This window comes from Neomonachus schauinslandi, chromosome 4, assembly GCF_002201575.2.
Source record: "Neomonachus schauinslandi chromosome 4, ASM220157v2, whole genome shotgun sequence".
Lineage (NCBI taxonomy): Eukaryota > Metazoa > Chordata > Mammalia > Carnivora > Phocidae > Neomonachus > Neomonachus schauinslandi.
Window position 1 is genome coordinate 33,352,121 of NC_058406.1, and position 21,857 is coordinate 33,373,977.

Here is a 21,857-nt window from a genome sequence, read left to right on the forward strand (position 1 = left end):
CTGATCTAAATACTTGTTTCTTAAGTACATCATGCCAAACATCTGTTACAACGAAAGGATTAAATCCAACGCTTCTTTCAAATCAATAAAAACAGAAGTAAGCACCCTAATAGAAAGATGGGTATGGACACAAACAGGCAATTTACAAAATGGGATACATTTTTATTGGGATAAGTCCAATAAAAATGTGGAAGGTACCCAACCTCACTATCAAAGAAATGCAAATTGAAAAAAGAAAAAAGAAATGCAAGTAGAAACAACAAAGAGGTACTATTGTTTGACTATCAGGTTGGCAGAAGTTATATGTTAATATGGTATGGGGAACTGGACACATATTGTTAGTGAAGATATAAGCTGGTTCTACCTTTCTGGAGGAATATTTACAATATCTATCAAAAGCCTTAAAACATGCTTTATCCTTGGGGCACCTGGATGACCTAGTGGGTAGCTTGGGTCATGATCCTAGCATCCTGGGGTCAAGTCCCTCAACAGGCTCCCTGCTCAGCGGAGAGTCTGCTTCTCCCTCTCCCACTCCCCCCTGCTTGTGCTCTCTCTCTCTCTCTAACAAATAAATAAATATCAAAAAACCCACAAAAACATGCTTTATCCTTGACCCAATGATACATATTTAGGAATTTATATAAAAGAAACAATCAGACAAATAGTTAAAAATCTTTGGGCAGGGCTGCCTCGGTGGCTCAGTTAAGAATCTACCTTGGGCTCAGGTCATGATCCCAGGGTCCTGGAATGGAGCCCTGCATGGGGCTCCCTGCCCAGTGAGGGGCCTGCTTTTTTCTCTCTGCCTGCCACTCCCTCTGCTTGTGCTCGCTCGCTCTCTGACAAGTAAATAAATAAAATCTTTATATATATAGTTTTTTAAAAATCTATGGGCAAAGATTCATTTGTAATAGTTTCAGCATCATTTGTAATAGTAAAAAGTTGGAAATAAGCCAGAATACACATACCCGTACCCACACCAACACTTACATAGTCTTCAATCTTGCTCAAGTGAATTTGGAGACCATCAGTATCCGTATCACCTGGGGATGTTTTATTTTTTATTTTTTTTATTTTTTAAAGATTTTATTTATTTATTTGACAGAGACACAGAGAGAGAAGGAACACAAGCAGAGGGAGTGGGAGAGGGAGAAGCAGGCTTCCCGCCGAGCAGAGAGCCCGATGCGGGACTCGATCCCAGGACCCTGGGATCATGACCCGAGCCGAAGGCAGACGCTTAATGACTGAGCCACCCAGGAGCCCCTCACCTGGGGATGTTTTAGAAACAATCTCAGGTCCCACCCCAGACCTACTGAAACAGAGTTTTTATTCTGAAAGTTCCTTGAGGTATTTGTATGAGTGTTAAGATTAGAGAAACACTGGCAAGAATATACATCAAAATGTTCGCGGTGATTTTCCAGGTAGTGATGCTCCCTGTTTTAAATGCATTTGCTAGTTTTTCTACCTCTGACACACACCGTTTTCATAAGAATGTGTCAATTCTAGGACACTCCGTGCCATGGCTGAACATGCCTGGACACCCTTCCTGGCACACCTCAGGCAAGACCCAGGAAATCTCCTCTGAGAAATCCCAGTCTTAGCCCCTTCTTCCTCCACCCGCAACCAGACAGCCTCCCATCCAGCTGTGTTGTTGGTCCAGTAACCATAGCACTGTGCCAAAATTATTATTCTTGCTTCTTCAGCTGTTCACAAACTAAAATAGGAAAAAAATACCAAAGAAATTATCCAGGCTGCAGTGCAGAAAGGAAATGCAAATTAACATTATAATTATGGTTTGATTCATCTGTTTCCTCCAGTGGACTGTGAACTTCTTGAAGGCAAGGACCATGTCTCACTTGCCTCCCAGCTTCGTCTGGCCCAAAGTAGGGACTCAATAAATATTTGCTAAGGGATGAAAGAGGTGTTCGCCCAGGCCCTGAAGCAAAATCTGATTTGTCAGGAGGAATTCTGGCCGGGGCTGCCAGCATGCTCGGCCCTCAGCATCTCCTCTCCCACCTCCTCTGAGGCCTTCCTTTTGCTCCCACCCTGAGCACACATCCTAGTCAGCTCCTGGAGTGACTTCTCATCTCCCAAAGGCCTCAACTAAGAACCTGCATCCGCCACACCAGACTCCACCCTCTCCCTGATGAGCTGCTTTTCTTCCCTTCCCCACACCAACGGCAGGAAGAGCTCAAAAGGAAATTTACCAAGCAACAGTACCTATTTTTTAAGATTGATTGATTTATTTGAGAGAGAGAGAGCTCACACACAGGGGGAGGGGCAGAGGGAGAGGGAGAGAACGTCAAGCGGACTCTTCACTGAGTGCCGAGCCCAACACAGGGCTCTATCTCAAGACCCAGAGATATGACCTAAACCAAAATCAGGAGTTGGACGCTTAACCAACTGAGCCACCCAGGGGCCCCAACAGTATTTTTTTTTTTTTTTTAAGATTTTATTTATTTGACAGAGAGAGACACAGCGAGAGAAGGAACACCAGCAGGGGGAGTGGGAGAGGGGGAAGCAGGCTTCCTGCGGAGCAGGGAGCCGGACGCGGGGCTCGATCCCAGGACTCTGGGATCATGACCTGAGCCGAAGGCAGATGCTTAATGACTGAGCCACCCAGGCGCCCCCCAACAGTATTTTTTTTTTAAATATTATTTAAAGATTTTTTTTATATTTGAGAGACAGGGAGAGTGCTCACGCATGATAGGGGGAGGGGCAGAGGGACAAGCAGACTCCCTGCTGAGCAGGGAGCCTGATGCAGGGCTTGATCCCAGGACCGGGAGATCAGACCTGAGCCGGTCAGACAACCAACTGAGCCACCCAGGTGCTCCCAGTATTTTTTTTTCATTTATTTATTTGTCAGAGAGAGAGAGAGCAGGTGCACACAAGCATGGGGAGCGGCAGGCAGAGGGAGAAGGAGAAGCAGGCTTCCGGAGCAGGCAGCCTGAGGCGGGGCTCGATCCCAGGATCATGATCTGAGCCGAAGGCAGACGCTTAACTGACTGAGACACCAGGTGCCCCCAGTATTTTTTTTTAATGAAGAAATAAGGGTCACCTAGGACCTGGACTGGACTTTGACCTGCAGAGAGGCTTTTGGCCCCAGAAGTGGGGTGCCCCTCAATCACCTTGTGGCCCAAACCTTTTTGCAGGGATGGCCTTTTCCAGCCTCATTTCAGGGCAGTCTCTGCAGTGACTCCCATCTGAGCTTCTGAGTGGTCTTGAAGACTTAAATCCAACAAACATGATACACACTTATTACATGCTGTAGTGATACCTGCTAATCACTTAAATTGACAAGCACTCTACCTGGTTTGTTAAAATTTATGTTTTTATTTTTCTAAGTAGGCTCCATGCCCAACATGGGGCTTGAACTCACAACCCCGAGATCAAGCCATGTGTCGCTAAAATTTAATTCCCCCAACAGCCCTGTATAGTTGGTTGTATATGTTCTCCTTTTGCAGCTGAAGACTAAGATTCAGAGAGGTTGAGCAACTCACCCTAACTCACACAGGAAGGGAGCAGAACCTAGATATAAACCTGGCTCTGTGTGACTCCAGAGCCTGAATGCTTAACTACTATATAAATTGCGATCCGTGTGGCTTCATTTACCCATTCCTTCCACAAATAATATTCCAGGAGTGTTACCTGAGCCAGGCTTTGCACAAAGTGATGGGATTCAATGGTGGAAAACAAAGTCCCTCCCCTTAGACGCTTAGTCTGGTGTCCCAGAAATATTATGTACACACGTAATTACAAACTCTTAGGTGCTCTGCTCCTGGATGCTTTGTGGGCAAAGCACCAAATGCAATGAAAGCAGCCTAGAGCTGGGGTGGGACTCAGGCTTCTGTGGTCTTTAGTAAAGGCTCTGAGCTGGGGGGAACACAGCTCCCCGCACGAGTATGTTAGAAAAACAGAACATAGGCCAGCATGCCTAGAGCCCAGAGAGCACCAGAAAGTGGTGCAGGGTTCAGGGTAGAGAGGGTAGGGGCCAAATCACTCAGGGTCTGGTCGGCCAAGGCAAGGGACTTGGGAAGATTTAAAGGGTTTTCAACAGAGTGGTGAATTCAGACTCACTTTCTGGAACGATCGCTCTGGCTGCCGTTTGGAGAACAGATTTGAAGGGGCAATGGTTACAGCAGTCCAAGTAAACAGTGATGTGGCTTGATGTGGGATGCTAGGGGCAGGCAATGGAAGAAGAAGGGGGATGTGGGGTATAGTTTTGAAATTAAGGCCAGTAGGACTGAACGTGGGCTACAAGAGAAGGATCTAGCACCTGGACACCTGGATGAATACGGTGCCTTTTCTGAGAAGGGGAACACTGAGGGAGGAGCGGGCTGCGGGGAGAACCAAGAGTTTGCTTTTGTTGAGTTTGAGATACCAGTAATAGTCCGAGTGGGCAATTAGAGTTGTCTTCATCTTTGGGTCCCTAGAATCAGCACAAAATTGGTGCTTATTTAAAACATTTGTAAATAAAAGAACACACAAATGAGTAGAATTTGAGTCACACCTTGAAGAATGGATGGATTTGGCCTTTGAGATGAAGACCTGTTGGCGCCTGACACCAAAACAAAACCAAAACAAAAACCAAATAGAACAGTTGGTGGAAGCAAAGAATAAAGGGCTGAATGCGATGTAGGAGTGGCCCCGCGGCGCCTGTTGTTAGCGCTCACCAAGGCTTTTTGTGCCTTTGCCTCTAACCCGGGGCCATCCTCTGCAGAGCCAGAAAATAAGTCAGGGCTAGGAAAAATTACGTGTTTATTGAAGGGAGGGATCCAGGGTGTATTTCTGGGCATGTGTGTGTCTGCATCAAAGCATTTTATATTTGTTTTTTTTTTTAAAGATTTTATTTATTTGACAGCGAGAGACATAGCGAGAGAAAGAACACAAGCAAGGGGAGTGGGAGAGGGAGAAGCAGGCTTCCCGCGGAGCAGGGAGTCCTACATGGGGCTCGATCCCAGGACCCTGGGATCATGACCTGAGCCGAAGGCAGACGCTTAATGACTGAGCCACCCAGGCGCGCCAATATATTTGTATTTTTATATTTCATAGGCTAGTAGGCCCTGGTCTTTTCAACTTGACCTTGTCTGCAAGGCCAAATTCGCTTTTTATTTGCATGGACTGACCCGGTTGCAGAACCTCAAGCCCCGCCCCCAGCGAACAGGGCCCGAGCAGGTCAGGCTGAGCCGCCCTGTTCCTGTTGCTTGTGGAGCACCGAGCACAGCTTCCTTTCTGAGCAGCTGGTGTCGGGCACTTTGCCCAGAGCCTCCAAAAACATTTCTTCAGAGAGAAATGTTTAAGTTTAGTAGCTAGTGCCCACAAGCAAGGGTTGGAATAAGACTGACCCAGAGGTGAAGACCAAAAGCATCGTTAGCATACAAACAGTCCTTCCTGCTTGTTTACTCATTCAGTTCATCACTCAATCGTTTATTCAACCAATACCCTCCAGTCGGGTGTTCAAGTTCCCGAAATCCCCAGCATCCTAATTCCCTCAGCTATAAAACGGGGACAGTCATAATGCCTTCTTTTGAAGCTCTTTAGGATGAAATTCATTCACTCAACAAATATTTAGCACAAAGGGCTGGGGCTGTCCTAAGTGCTCAGGATAGTGGTGAACAAAACACAGATCTCTGCCCTTATGGAGCAGACATTCAAATGGAGAGAGTTGATAGAAAAATAAATAAAGCATATAGTGGTGGTCAGGGAAGGCTTCACAGAGGAGGTGACATGTCAGCAAGGCTCTGAAGGAGGTGAAGGAGCAAGCCATTAACACCAGAGAGAATGGGGAAGTGGAATGAGCTGAGAGAGCAGTTAGACAAGAATGGGGGTAGGGGAGGGCGCCTGGGTGGCTCAGATGGTTAAGCGTCTGCCTTCGGCTCAGGTCATGATCCCAGGATCCTGGGATCAAGCCCCGCATTGGGCTCCCTGCTCAAGTGGGGAGCCTGCTTCTCCCTCTCCCTCTGCCATTCTCTCCACTTGTGCTCTCTGGCTCTATCTTTCTGTCAAATAAATAAATAAAATCTTAAAAAAAAAAAAAAAGAATGGGGGTAGGGGAAGGCTGTAGGCCATCAGAGGACTTGGCTTCTCTCCAGAATGAGACAGGCTATCATTTGGTGTTTTTAAGAGGAGGAGCACCAAGATCCGGCTTCTTGTGTTCAAGAATCACTCTGTCGGCTGTGTTGGGGAGACTGTAACAGGCAGGGACAGAAGCAGGGAGAAGAATCCTGATCAGTCTGCAGATGATGGTGGGTTGGCCCAGGGTGGTGGCAGCAGAAGTGGAGGGAAGTGCTGGATTTGGGATGTGTTTTGCAGGCAGAGCAGAACTATATACATGTTAATGTCAATGCACCAAAAGCACAATTCATTTAAAAATTTTTTTCAATAAATTGGACTTTGTCAAAATTAAAAACATTTGGGCGCCTGGGTGGCTCAGTTGGTTAGGCGACTGCCTTCGGCTCAGGTCATGATCCTGGAGTCCCGGGATCGAGTCCCGCATCGGGCTCCCTGCTCTGCGGGGAGTCTGCTTCTCCCTCTGACCCTCCCCCCTCTCATGTGCTTTCTCTCATTCTCTCTCTCAAATAAATAAATAATCTTTAAAAAAAAAATTAAAAACATTTGAGCTTCAAAAGACACTATTAAAATGAAAAGACAAGCCACAGAATGAGGGAAAATATTTACAAAGCCTATATCTGATAAAGTATTTGTATCCAGAGTATATAAAGAACTCTTACAACTCAATGTTAAGACAATTCAATTAAAAAATGGACAAAAGATTTAAATGGATATTTCACCAGAGAAGATGTATGAATGGCTAATAAGCATATGAAAAGATGTTCAACATCATTAATCATTAAAGAAATGCAAATCAAATAAATCCCTAATGAGATACCACTTCATACTCATTAGAATGGCTATAATCAGAAAGACAGACAATAACAAATGCTGACAAGGATGTGGAGAAATGGAGACCCTCGTCTATTGTTAATGGAAATGTGAAGTGGTACAACCATTTTGGAAAACAGTTTGGTGGTTTCTTAAAAGATAAACATAAATTTACTTTGCAACCAGAAATTCCACCCTTAATTATCTACCCAAGAGAAATGAAAACACATGTTCAACACAAAGATTTCCACATAAATGTTTATAGAAGCTCTATTCATAATAGCCAAAAAGTAGAAACAGCCCAAATGTCAATCAATATTGTAACCTAACTCAGAAGGTTCACTCCTTGGAGTACATCAAATTGAACACAACCCAAGAAAATGTTGAAAGCAAAGAACTCTTTATCACTTGCTACAAGTAAGGAGACAGAGAGACAGTGTTTAAAGCACTGTCTCCCCATGGAGCTGGCAGAGGACATTTTCATTCAGTTTAATAGGGGGTGGGGGGGCGCCTGGGTGGCTCAGTCGTTAAGCATCTGCCTTTGGCTCAGGTCATGATCCCAGCTCCTGGGATCAAGTCCTGCATCGGGCTCCTTTCTCAGTGGGGAGCCTGCTTCTCCCTCTGCCTTCTTCTTCCTCGGCCTGCCATTCCCCCTGCTTGTGCTCTCTCTCTCTCTGTCTGACAAATAAATAAAATCTTTTAAAAAAATGGAGGAAAACAAAACAAAACAAAAAATGGTAGAAACTCCACACAAAGGAGAAGATCATAGTATTATAATGAGCTAAAGGTAACCTCAGGACAATGGGGATGGGGGGTGGGGGGCACTTATCTGTAGGTCTGAAGCTCCAATCCATCTCTAAGTGGCTCATGTAAGGGGCTATCAGGTGAGACATACCTCTAGCAAGGGGTTATCAGGTGAAAAACCTAGTTGGGTGTCTCCTTGGCTGGAACTGTTGGTTCTGCAAAATAAAACACATTCCTTCCTTGCTTTTGTTCCTTCCCCTCGTCCTTTCTGCTGAGTAACTTCCCATGGCATCCTAGCTAATAATGGTACAACAGGAGGGCACCTGACTGCTTGGCATAGTAGGTAGAACACAGGTCTCTTGTTCTTGGGGTTGTGAGTTCAAGCTACAGGTTGAGTGTAGAGATTACTTAAAAATGAAATCTCAAAAAAAAAAAAAAGCCAGTTACAAAGACCACATATTTTATGGTTCTATTTATATGTCTAGAAAATGCAGATCTATACAGACAGGAAGTAGATGAATGGTCGCCTGGGGCTGCTAGTAAGGACAGTGATTGTAACTGGGCACAGGGTCTTTTTTATTTTCTTAAGATTTTATTTATTTATTTGAGTGGGAGAGAGAGAGAGAAAGCACGAGATCGGGGAGGGTCAGAGGGTCAGATCGGGGAGAAGCAGACTCCCCGCCGAGCAGGGAGCCTGATGTGGGACTCGATCCTGGGGCTCCAGGATCATGACCTGAGTCGAAGGCAGAGGCTAAACTGACTGAGCTACCCAGGGATCCCTGGGCACAAGGGTCTTATTGAGGTGATGGAGATGTACTAAAACTGGATTGGGTGATGGTTGCACAACTTGGTAAATTTATTAAAAATCATTAAATTATACCCTTAAAATGGGCAGATTTTATGTTATGTAAATTATACCTCAATAAAGTTGTTTTTATAAAAAGAAAAATGTCAATGACAGTGTAACAATTTATGTATAAATAAAGCACTTAACATAGTGTCTAGTAAGTGCTCAATAAATGTAGTTAACTTTTAGGGGCGCCTGGGTGGCACAGTCAATTAAGCATCCAACTCTTGATTTTGGCTCAGGTCCTGATCTCAGGGTCGTGAGATCGAGCCCTGCGTGGGGCTCCCTGCTCAGTGCGAGGTCTGCTTAGGTTTCTCTCTCCCTCTCCCTCTGCCCCTCCCCTTTGCATGTGCGCACACTCTCTCAAATAACTAAATAAATCTTAAATAAATGTAGTTAACTTTTTTTTTAAAGTAAACTCTACACCCAATGTGGGACTTGAACTCACCACCCCGAGATCAAGAGTTGCATATTCTACCAACTGAACCAGTCAGATACCCCTATAGTTAACTTCTTAAGCTAATAATATTACCGTGATTATTACTGATGTAATGCTTACTATGTGTTAGGCACTGTGCTGGGTACTGGATAAAATGAAGCTCTAGGAAAGAATCTGTGAGCGAGAAGCATGGCATGAACTTTATGCCATAAAGACAGACTTTAATGTTCAGATTCTACTGCCATTGTTAACAAGTCACCGTAAAAGTTGTTCATCCCTGTTTTTTGCTTTGGAGTAAGCACAACTTGTGTGAATTTATTTATTTACGTGAACACCTGTTTCATGTCTGTCTCCCTCACTGGATTATAAATACCATGAGGGCAGGGAAAGGTCTGTTCCTCTCATTACTGGCAGGTGGGCACCTTCTAGAAGATGTTTTTTTAAATTTATTTTTTATTTTTTTAAAGATTTTATTTATTTATTTATTTGAGAGAGAGGGCACAAGCAGGGGGAAGCGGCAGAGAGAAAGGGAGAAGCAGCAGACTCCCCACTGAGCAGGGAGCCTGATGTGTGACTCCATCCTGGGACTCCAGGATCATGACCTGAGCCGAAGGCAGATGCTTAACCGACTGAGCCATCCAGGTGCCCCAAGAAGATGTTTTTTTAAGTTTATTAAAAACAACTTTTTAAAAAATAATCTCTACACCCAATGTGAGGCTCAAACTCAATACCCTGAGATCAAGAGTCAGATGTTCCACCAACTGAGCCAGCCAAGCACCCCATTTTAAGACTTTTTGCTGGGTCTGAGAGGAGGAGTAGTTGCTGCTGATACTGTCCTTTCCTCCTTATCCCCACGAATGAGGATGGGATGTCTGGAGCTTCAGCAATCCCCTTACAACGATGAGATGCACACCTCTGAGGGCCAAAGCCAGGTTGTGAAGTACAGACAAAGGTGGAAGCAGCCTGTCTCTTCGGTGACTTTGTTGAGCATTGAGCCAATGCCAATGAATATCTCCCTTCAGACTTATTACACATGAGGAAAAAAACCTTGTATTTATTTAAGCCACTGTTGCTAGGGTTTCCTATTTCTGGTAATGGAACACATTCCTAAATGATAATATCAATAAGACTGAAGTGAGACTCTTGAAAGATTTGGTCTAGTGGAGGAAGATGGACATGTAAATAAATCCAGGCACTTGTGGAATACTTGTTTCTGGGACTCTGTACAGGGTGAGGTAATGGACTGCATCAAGGAGTCCCTGCTTACACACTGGTCTCTGGCTCAGGCGATTGGGTGGATGGCTGCCCCACGAACTAAGCTAGAAAACCTAAGAGGTGGAGCTCATTTGTGGGGCAGATACATTAGTTCTTTATTGGGCATGTGGGTTTTAGGTGCCCATAGGAATCCAGAGATAGGAGGATGTTTGGATCTGAACACAGGGGAGAAGATTGTGCTGGAGTATAGAATGGATGTCGTCAGTATACACATGAGTGAAGCCTGAGAGTTTAAGTGTTTTGAGCTCTTGTTTCAGGCTTTATGTTAAGCGCTTTGTATTATTACCACCACCACCATCATCATCCATTCCACAGCCAACATTTACAGAGCACTTAATACACGCCAATTTGACTTCTAAGTACTTTACCTACATTATCTCATTCAGCTCTCACAACCAAGAAAGGGAAATACCGTTCCAATTTTAGTTATAATTGAGGATTAGAGAAGTTAAGTAACTTGCCCCAGGTCATACTGCCAGTGGCTTGTGAAATCAGAAACACCTAAGGAGAGTTTGTAGAATGAGAGAAGAGGGCAAAAGACAGAGCGCCGTGAGGACATCAACATATTTTCAGTTCTTTAAAAAAAAATTTTTTTTTAAGATTTTATTTATTTATTTGACAGAGAGAGACACAGCAAGAGAGGGAACACAAGCAGGGGGAGTGCGAGAGGGAGAAGCAGGCTCCCAGCTGAGCGGGGAGTCCGACGCGGGGCTAGATCCCAGGACTGTGGGATCATGACCTGAGCGGAAGGCAGACGCTTAATGACTGAGCCACCCAGGCGCCCCTCTTTAAAAAAATTTTTTTTAATTAAAAATTAATTTGGGGGACACCTGGGGTCCTGGTATCGAGTCCCACATCGGGCTCCTTGCTCAGCGGGGAGCCTCCTTCTCCCTCTGCTTGCCGTGCCCCTGCTTGTGCTCTTTTTCTCTCTGACAAATGAATAAATAAAATCTTTAGGGGCACTTGGGTGGCTCAGTCGTTAAGCTTCTGCCTTCAGCTCAGGTCCTGGGATGGAGCCCCACATTGTGCTCCCTGCTCCACGGGAAGCCTGCTTCTCCCTCTCCCACTCCCCCTGCTTGTGTTCCCTCTCGCACTGTCTCTCTCTCAGTCAAATAAATAAAATCTTTAAAAAATAATAAAAAAAAAGATCTTTAAAAAATTAAGGTATAAAGTACATTGACTGTTATGGACCACTTATAAGTGTACAGCTCAATGAAAATTTAAAATGTGAACACACCGGTGTAATAACCACCATCCACATCAAGAAACAGAACATTACTAAAACAAACAAAACAAAACAACAACAACAAAACCCAACTAAAAAGATCCCCCCACATTAGTAACACCCTAACACCCCAGAAGCTTTTTTTTTTCTCCAGAAGCATTCTTTATGCTACTACCCCATCATTCCCTGTCCCCCACCCAAAGGTAACCCCACCTTTGGCTTCTTTCGCCATGATTAGTTTTGCTATGAATATCAACATTTAAGGGGTGGGAAAGATGGGCTTAAAAAGGTGACTAAGACAAACTGGTCAAGGGAATGGGAGGATGTCAAGAGAGCCTGACCTAGGCTTGAACTATCATGTGAGCACACCAATTGGAAGCTAGTGATACAAAGTAGCCGTGATCTTGGAAAATCCTCTTTGGCAGCGGCAGAAAATGTAGCAAGATCAAATTCACAGAGTAGCTGGTAGTGATAGCAGTACTAGCAACTGTATCCATGCCCAGGTCAGTGGAGCTGTAATGCATGCTGTAGCATCTTGTTTGGTGGCAGCAGCAAGGAGAGCGGTAGATGAATTCTTTGGCATGATTTGGGGTGGTTTTCCTCATTATGTGTCCTCCAAGTTGAATTCTTCAGGCTCTTAACAATTTTGTGAGCTACCCAATATAGTCTATTAGCTAATATACTATCTTACTAGGTCAAGAGAGAAAAACTGTGTAATTGTTTTGAGACTATTGGTTGCCTACCCAACGATCAATGATCATTCCCTTGTCTTTTTCTGAAACAGAACTCTGCTTTTATTGTGGTGTTTTATTGTTTTTGTTTTTTCTTAGGGTGCATGTGTCCAGCCCCAGGGGAATAAATCATGATTGATCTACCTCCATGCCACTCTAGGTAATATCATCCTTTTTGCCAACATATATTTCCCCTCCTTTTTGCAACAATCCCGCAAGGCAGGTATTATATTTTCCATCCTACTGATGGGAAAACCCAGGCTCAGAGGAGTGACTGATTTTGAACACAGATCTGACTCCATAGCTCTTTAGAGTGCACTACACCATTACTCATCTATGGGTATAATTTTAGACTTTTTTTTTTTTTTATGATTCTGGTTTTGAGAATTCTACTTTTCTACTGGACCTATCAGAGCGTTTTGTAGGTTTCCCTGCCCATCATCCGTGATAATCTGGGAGCTCCTTAGGGCGACTCAGTGCCCCTTAGGAACAGTTCCTAATGACTTCTAGGTACCCCCTCAACTCTCCAGAAGTACGTCTAATGACTCCCAGGATCTTCTCCCCCGCCCCAAGAGCTGCTCCTAATGACCCCCAAGTCCCCGCTCATCGAAGAACTGCTTTTTAATGACCCTAAGGACATTCCCCCCTCAGAGCTCTTTCCCCTTCAGGAACTGCTCCTTTCAGGAAATGTCTCATTGGCCGGCGAGTGAGAGTTTCCCAGGATACGGGACTTTCAATTTTCACAACCAAGGCAATCTCGGGCAAAACAGGACAAGCTGGTCACCTCATCAGAAACTGCTTGATCTCGGAAGCTGCCCGTAAGGGCTCGCAGCGCACTTCCACCTTAGGCAAGGGTCCTACTCACTCTACAAAGACCCTGCCCCACGCTTTCATTAGTAACATCCTACAATAATTGCACTGTCCCTACCCTTGCCGACCATCCCATTTCCAGGCACTCCCCTCTTTCAATCCTGATTAGCTTTGGGCGGCCAGAAGCCTGCCTATGATTGGCCAGCCCCGCAATTCAGCCAAGATGCTCAGTGGCCGCAGTCCCGAGCGGTACAGTGTTTCCTCCTGGCAACAACCCGACCCGGCGCTCATAGGTTGAGCAGACTGATATGCCCGGACTTTTGGGCGACTGCAGCGCGTGCTCATTGGCTGTTTGAGGAGTGATAGCGGCCCTCAGATTGGTTGACGCTGTGCGGTTGCGCAGGGGCAGACTTTGTAGAGGAGGCGGAGCTTCGTCCTCCGCCGGCTGGAAAAGCGGTAGGTACGGCTAGTGGCGACAGCAGAAGCCAAGCCTTAGTCCTGCCGGGGCAGTGGGCTTTAGGTAAGAACCGTACAGTTTTGGAATCGTTTAGGTTTGTTGCTGCTGTAGCCGTGACCGTGAGCTCCGGTGGGGGGAGGGGCAGAGGGTTTGCCGTCAGCGGTGAGTGATAGACATGGTTCTTGGCTAATGGGAACAGGAGCTTCTAAAATGGGTCCTGAGATTGGTCCTTTCTAATCTCTTATGGCCAATGCACGTCGGGAAGGGAGGCGGGTGTACTGGACCTTATTTTCTTCTTCCTGCGGCCGGGCCTTACTCGCCTAGGCGGCGGGGCCGGGAGGGGCTGGCCGTCTACGCGGTGAGGTTCGGGGACCTTGGGAGCGGGGGTCTGCCTTGGGAGTGGTACCCGCGGGGGCAGCTGCGAGGGGAGGGGGCGGGAGTTAGAGGTAGTTGTTAGCAACAGCGATCTTTATTGAGTTACTAAGTACCGGGCCTAGTGCTTAGCGTTTCGCTTGCATCATCTGAGTTAGTCACAGCAACCCTGCTGGGCAAGGAGGTTGGGATCCCCATTTTACAGGCGGGGAAACTGAGACTCGAGCAACTCACAGCCAAGGTCACACAGCTAATAAGTGGCAGAGACCGGATCTGAATTCAGAGTTGTTTTGATTCCGGAACTGCTGCTCTTAAACCACTAGGCTTTGTTGCTGAATGGGGGAAATGAAGGAGTCAGGGAACAGGAGCTTTCCCCAGGGAATAGGTTGGGGGAAAGGCATCCTAGGGTTGAAAAAAGGTAATGAGCAACTGAAGTGGGGGCGAGGAAATCAGTTATTCAACAGTTACCGAGTATCTGCTCTGTGCTGTGCATTGTTCTAGGTTCTGGGCATACAAAGATGACGAAGTCCGGAGGCAGGCCCTAGCGATGGGACCTAACACCGTGTTCACATGATTATATGTTTTTGTAAAATTGGCTGAAGTAAGATATTCTGTATTTTTAAAAAAGAGGGTCTTCAAAATTGATTAAACTTGAGGTTCTTCCACACTTGGATCTGCCCTTGCAAAGGGCTTAGTCTAGGTGGAAATTATGATGTAGGCAGCATAGGGTAATGGAAGAAGCACTGGGGTGCGTTGCAGGATGGTGGGGAGATGTCTTGCTCTGTAAAACGAGGATAACCATATACCTCCTATGTAAAGTTTTGGTGAGATGCATGAAAAGCTCCTGGCTGAGAACACACTTCTTTATTTTTGGTGAAATGGAAGCTTGAGAGATGTGGGTACTGAGGCTTGTCTTTCCTACCTTAGACAGTTCTGTGCCATGCTGTCTTCCTAGTCTGTTAGTAGGCTGCTGGTAGGTTGGAGGCAATTGCTTCCCTTCTGAGCTCTCTAGCTCTCAAAGGGATCTCTTGGATCTGGGCTTTGGGGCCCAGATTCGGGGAGTCGAGGAGGGAAATGTTTTTGCTTCTAAAGTGGCTCCTTTTAGCTGGTGTGCTTGGTTCTTACTCAGTTGGAATAGTCTATTGTGTTATCAGGCAATGGGGATGCACCCACTTAGTTGCAGGCCTCATCTAGAAACACAGTATTTCACCTTTTACAGTCAGTTTGAAGTTTGCCCTGTATTGGCAGTTTATTGCCCATTTACATTTTGTCCTTTGAATTCTGGGAATGGTACCGTTGGACTCTCTAGCTTGACCTCATGTAGTACTGACGAGATGACATTTTGGTTTAGGTAGAACAATTTCATTTTAGGGTTTGAAATACTAGTATCAGAGTACTTTTTAACTCTTAAACTTTGTAATCTTGTAGCCAAGTAAGGTTAAACTTTGTAATCTTGTAGCCAAGTAACTTTCCTTGGGAATTGTTTTAAAGTTGTGCCCTAAAAGGGAGCCCATAGGTTGTTTTTTAAATCTTGTTGTAATACATCGTTTAATACCTCCTGAAGCAATTATCAAAGGTGAATAAGGGAGGAACTTGAAAAGATAAGAGTGAAATAGGGGCAGGGCAGCTCTAGTATTGTTCAGTGGTACCAACAATCTAGTAACAACTTTGAGCTGAAACAGTGTCTACATTTAAATGAGATTTGATTATATACAATTTTGATACATTTGATTCTTTTAAACAGAGCCTTTTCTTTCTTTTTTTTTTTTTTAAGATTTTATTTATTTATTTGAGAGAGAGAGAGACTGAGAGAGAGAGAGCATGAGAGGGGGGAGGGTCGGGAGGGTCAGAGGGAGAAGCAGACGCCCTGCTGAGCAGGGAGCCCGATGCGGGACTCGATCCAGGGACTCCAGGATCACGGTCTTAGCCGAAGGCAGTCGCCTAACCAACTGAGCCACCCAGGCGCCCTAAACAGAGCCTTTTCTATCTGTGTTCTTGTTCACTTAAATAACCTACCTAGAGGCAGATTCCAGCTGTGAGGTCTTAATGTTTCTTCAGGATTTCTACACCTTTTACTGTTTCAGCACTGACATTCCCAGCATTTTTTTTTCTTTTTCAAGTTTTATTTAAATTCCTGTCAGTTAACATACAATGTAATATTAGTTTCACGTGTAAAACTTAGTGATTCATCACTTACTTACAACACCTTGTGTTCATCCCAAGTGCCCTGCCTCCTTAATATTCATCACTCATTTACCCATCCCCCCCTGACATTCCCAGCATTTAATCCTAATTATATTTTATGTTCTTAATGTATTTCTTCAGATTCCTGTCTGACCAAAGTGACCTCAAAAAGGAGGGAAGATGGCTTCTGAATCTGAAACTCTGAATCCCAGTGCTCGGATAATGACCTTTTACCCAACCATGGAGGAGTTCCGGAACTTCAGTCGATACATGGCCTACATTGAATCCCAAGGAGCTCATCGGGCTGGGCTGGCCAAGGTGAGGGTGGGTGGGGTTGTTCCACATGGCTTTTGTGACAGGGCAGCAGGAATTTTTCCTAAATGGCGGATGAAAACCAGGCAGGGTGTTGAGTATATACTGTCCTATTTGCAAGTTAATTCCTTTCGTTAACATCTGAAGCATCTTTTAGGTAGCAGGAGAGCTGAGAGAGAGGCGCTTGGCTTCTTTAAAGGGGAGTAAAGAGACAGTGTCCCAGGTCCAGCTGCTGTGCTGCTTCCATCCTCATGGTGGAGATGGGTGCTTTAGTGTTTTTACCTGTCACTGAGGGCTTATACCCTCCACCTTCCCTTGTTCTCATTTCAGTCTCATCTAGCACTCTGAGAGCAAGTTGGCTCTTTGTGTACACTTTCTGTTAGATTAAGAGAGAATCAACTCCTCAGCCTCCTGTCTTGGTATCCAGATAAGATACTGAGCTGAGAATGAGTATTATCTTTGGTCATTGCAGCGAGGCAGCTAGTTGGTGGCCAAACTCGGTCAGGGTTAGCCCAGCAGTGTGACTTGCTATGTTTGGGTGAGCGTGCTTAAATCAGAGTCACTTTATAGTAAAATCGACTGGTTGGATAGCAGCCTACCTACATCCTGGACTGTGACCAGCTTGCCAGGTTTCTGATCTGTTTCTTGTGTTCCCTACAGGTCGTTCCTCCAAAGGAGTGGAAGCCACGAGCATCCTATGATGATATTGATGATCTGGTCATTCCTGCCCCCATCCAGCAGCTGGTAACGGGGCAGTCTGGCCTCTTCACTCAGTACAACATACAGAAGAAAGCCATGACTGTTCGCGAGTTCCGCAAGATAGCCAATAGTGATAAGTGAGTGAAAACCTGTCCCTTCCTACCCACATAGTGCCTAGGAGCTAACGTCTCATCCTCGTGGCTGTCTCCTAACACTGCTGTGTGCCACTGAAGGATGCTCTCCTCAGCCCTAGCTCTGTCTCCCCTTCTGCTTTTTTTATGGAAGCATCCTTACTATTTTCTGTACTGTGTCACAGTCTAAATGCATCCATATTCTTACCTGAAGTAATCCCATTGTTCTTCCATCAGAAGTGGCATCATTCTCTGACCTTGGTAAGTTGCAGAGTTGCAAAGGAGAAAGTTGGGAGTTGGTTCAAAAGGAGCTTTTGCCAGATGTGTTGATAACACCTGCTTATCGAGAGTTTCTTCTCTTTCTTCTGGGTCCTTCTGTCTTTTATCATGCTCAAATTCCTCACTACCCATCCAACCGCTGTCTCCTTTCCATTTTGACATAACAAACTGTGCATAAACTGCCATGCTGGTTGTTAGTTTCTTTGCTTCCATTCTTCATCATCCGTACATCCTTATCTCTGTTAGACACGTCTTTGTGTAGGCCCCCTGTTTTCCGTGGTTTCTTCTCTGTTGTTTTTCCTATTTAGCTTTCATTGGACCTCAGATTTACAGAGAATGATTTTTTGGTTCCCTCTTGAGCTCTTGACTGCTCCTTCTTTAATCCTCTTTCTTGGGACTTCCTCCCTTCCCATGTTACTCCTTAATTTTGAGTGTCCACAAGGGATTCCTTCCTTTTCTCTTGCTTTTTCTTCTGCACTCTTTTGATCTATACACATCTTGATTTCAGCCAGTCAGACGTATTAGATTGTGTCTTTGCTGTGAACGACCCCAGAGCTGGATGTGTGGTTTGCCAGTCTTCACGCTTCTGGGGACATCACGTAATGGCTTTATGAGTGCTCGCTTTCACATCAGATCTTGTTCTGTTTCTATGCTTTACCACCTTTTCCTTTGACTTATCACAATTCAAAATGTGGCTTTCTACTTCTAAAGAATTTATTTATTTATTTGACAGAGAGAGAGACAGCGAGAGAGGGAACACAAGCAGGGGGAGTGGGAGAGGGAGAAGCAGACTTCCCACTGAGCAGGGAGCCCGATGCGGGGCTCCATCCCAGGACCCTGGGATCAGGGCCTGAGCCGAAGGCAGATGCGTAACGGCTGAGCCACTCAGGCGCCTCTGGTTTTCTACTTCTGTTGACAACTTAACTCGTAGAACATCTGTATCACTGACTAACCTGCTGTCTAAAGAGTGAATTTATGTAAAAGCATGTTGAAGAAGTGTGACATGCTTTGCAGATGAAAGGCTGTGCCATCCTTTATGTCTGGTTTCTAGGTCTGTGCTGGGGCCGGGCTCGCCTGCCTTCCGGCTCACGTGGGGGCTCTGCCAGAGGCTTCAGTCTCCTGTGTCTGGTTTCTCCTCTCAATGTAGGGGAGGCCTTTTCTTTCAGGATGGCTCTTTTTCAATTAGCCAGTCCTGTCTTTCCCCTTCATCTGAAATGCAACAAATTCTTACCTTTGATTTCTAGGTGCATGGTCAGCCAGCTTTAAGAAAACCCAGCAGGTAAAAATCTGAATTTATAAAGCAGATCAGTTGGAGGTGGAAGAATTACTTATATTTCAAAGGGAATTTAAGAGTCCTAAACTTTATTATGAATAGGTTGACATTAAAGTGTAAGGCTGGATTTAAAGTAAGATTTTTTTCTACTCCGCCCGTATTCCCCATAGTTTGGGGTCTTTGCGTCCACTCTTTCCATTCATAATATTTTTTTGCCATTTGAGTTACAAAGTACATTTTCAAATATCTGTTCGATTTATACATTATTCTTTTTTAAATTGCTGTGTAATTTTTGAGTGGTTTGAATTTTTAGAAGTTTTTTTTTTTGGAATAAATTCTTAGTAGGTGATCATTGAGCTAAAGAGTTAGATATATTTAGTGCTTTCATAGAGACGTACAGACAACTGTATGTGTGTGAGTACATACAAAAAAATGTATCTTTTTCCTTTTTTTTAAAAGCATCTTTTTTTTTTTTAAGACTTTATTTTTATTCATTTGACAGAACGCGCGCGCGCGCACACACACACACACACGCAGGGGGAGCAGCAGAGGGAGAGGAAGAAGCAGACTCCCTGAGGAGCAGAGGAGCCTGATGCGGGGCTTTATCCCAGAACCCTGGGATCATGACCTGAGCTGAAGGCGGATGCCACTCAGGCGCCCAAAATACTTTAAAAAATAAATAAATAAAACAGAATACTTTGTTTTTAGGTGCAATTATTTGTTGAGTTAGCCACTGCATAGGGTGCTGGGAGTGTAGCAGTGATAATACAGATGAGCCCTCTTGGAGCCATTTCCTTTACAGAGTGAGGAGAAGTGAATGCTGTTCTAAGGCCTCAGCTCTTCACGTGCTGGCAGGTTTGGGTTGTCTGTGGATATGTAGGGATTTGCATTCTTGGTTCTCACAGTTTGTAAGCCTATTTTCTCCCTGGGTGGCTAGGCCACTCCTGATTCCTGCAGGGTGTAGTTTTAGTGGCCTCTTGAAAGAGTTGAGGGTATTATGCCTCTTACATGTACATGACCTTCCTCAGGCCCAGAGCTCTTAGAAGGGATGTTGAGGAAGTTACTGTGTATTGGAGCCTTGAAGGCCAAGGTTATGTCTTGTTGGTCTGAAATAACTTGCTGTCCCTAGAACAGGTAATTGTGTCTTGTGCTGTTCATAATGCCTAAAGAATTTAGTCCTGATAAGTGGTTAATACTTTTTTTACTTTTGAAAGGTACTGTACCCCACGCTATAGTGAGTTTGAAGAGCTTGAACGGAAATACTGGAAAAATCTCACATTCAATCCTCCAATCTATGGTGCAGATGTGAATGGCACTCTCTATGAAAAGGTGAGACTCACCGGAAATGGCAGCGTTTTTGTAATTTAATACCATTTTTATCTGACCAGCACATAGTAGGCACGTAAAAGCTGCTTGCTGAATGAGTGGTTGAACAAAGGAACGATCCACCACCAGCTGATGTGCTGTGCTCACTTAATTGTGGGTATTTTTGCATGTGACTGAATTTTATTTCTCCCACTCTACATGTGAATTGGGTGATGCGCTGTTCTTTGCAAGGGCTGTTAGAATAGTCTGTGGGTGGTAGCTGATGAGTTCTTGAAAGGGTGGGATCACAGTTAATGAAAATGTTGGGGGAGAGGCAGTGTGGTTTCTGCAAAAAAAAAGATCACTGACTAATCTAGTGAAAGGAGTGGATATTTAAGAGAAACATATTTAGATTTTCAGAACCCTCAAACAAGATTCTTTAGCCGAAGCTATTATAACAAAATGCATTGGATTGGGGTGTAGTGTTTTTCGACATAAAGAACAGCCTTAGATACAATCTAAGAAAGGAATATTTGGGACGGTTTTTGGATGATTTAAAAATCTGTAGGGTATTGCAGGGATTATTGCTCAGATTAATTTAATGTTTTTGTAAATTATTGGAAGGAAAGGGTTTAAATAGATCCCAAGTTTGTTGGTGACAATTTTTTGAGTGGTGTAAAGTGAAACTTACAGATGTAAATGGCAGGAAGATACTGTAAGGGTCTGGGATGGGGAGGTACAAAAGCCGGGCACAATAATCTAGAATGGATTTATAAGAGGTGGGCTCCTAGCAGACCATTACAATTTAGGAGAATGATTTGGGTGACATTGTAGACTTTTTACTGAAGACTCTGCCCAGTAGAAATTGGGGTTAAAGAGTCACAAATTGGGATAGTTAATTCCCATGTTGTATTTTTGGTGGTTTAAGAGTTCTTTCCTATTTTGATGTAAGTTTCTTTAGCTTCAGATCAAACTCTTCCTCCTGGGATTGAGAACAGGAGGTTCGCTATTCCCTCCTGATTCATCTTTCATATACTGGTTTTCTTTACCAAGTGGTATTTGCCCTTTGGGGCTCTAATGGCGTCCGTTCCAGTGGTGGTTGTGAAGAGTGAGTGGGGTTGTGGTCTTTGGGTCCAGGCTGTTTCCACATTATTCCACATCTTCATTAGAGGTGATAGGTCACCTGTGACCTCTTCTCTGATTTGTAGGTTCAGAGCCTTAGTTTATATTTAGTATAATTGCCCTCAACTGTGATTTCCTTTGCAGCATGTTGATGAGTGGAATATTGGCCGGCTGAAAACAATCCTGGACTTGGTGGAGAAGGAGAGTGGGATCACCATTGAGGGTGTGAACACCCCGTACCTGTACTTCGGCATGTGGAAGACCTCCTTTGCCTGGCACACCGAAGACATGGACTTATACAGCATCAACTACCTGCACTTCGGAGAGCCAAAGTCCTGGTAAAGCCGGGCCGCACTTGGGCGCTGGGGCTTCTCAGGCCACCGCAGGCCTCTCAGCTCTCATGTGCCTACACGGCACCTCGGGATCTGGTTAAAATGCAGATTCGGCTTCAGGAGGCCTGGCCTGGGACTGACATTTAACATTGTCACCAGGTGTTTAAGCCATGAGATGCTGTTGGAGCTCTGGCGCTCAGACCCCCTTTGAGTAGCAAGGCTTTAGAGGGCAGGACATTTAATACCCTTGTATGAAAAGCTAAGTTGGCTGAGTTACTGAGAGCCACAGAGGCTCTTCCAGGCTCTCCCACTGTGATTTCTTCTGAACAGGCCTGAGGCATTTCTTAGAGGCAGACTTCTAAGACTGGAGGCACTCCTTCAGGTGATAGAAAGCTTTCTTTTCCTCATGGAAAAAATATTTGGTGAGCAGTGTGTGCTTAC

At 44.8% G+C, this 21,857-nt stretch overlaps 1 protein-coding gene across 4 annotated transcripts in view; it reads left to right on the forward strand.

The window, feature by feature from the left end:
• The first annotated feature begins 13,390 nt into the window (after positions 1 to 13,390).
• The window catches only part of KDM4A (lysine demethylase 4A), a 44,784-nt gene continuing 36,317 nt past the window's right edge, over positions 13,391 to 21,857 (forward strand). For 2 of the 4 annotated variants that reach the window (XM_021684254.1, XR_002480019.1), the window contains exons 1-5: positions 13,393 to 13,470; positions 16,105 to 16,281; positions 16,936 to 17,111; positions 19,872 to 19,986; positions 21,229 to 21,422. In XM_021684254.1, coding sequence (XP_021539929.1) covers positions 16,144 to 16,281; positions 16,936 to 17,111; positions 19,872 to 19,986; positions 21,229 to 21,422 — 623 coding nt within the window. In that variant the 5' untranslated portion in view covers positions 13,393 to 13,470; positions 16,105 to 16,143. Of the gene's footprint in view, positions 13,471 to 13,505; positions 13,766 to 16,104; positions 16,282 to 16,935; positions 17,112 to 19,871; positions 19,987 to 21,228; positions 21,423 to 21,857 lie in introns of those variants that run through there. The other 2 variants (XM_021684255.2, XM_021684256.2) reach the window with 2 other exon arrangements.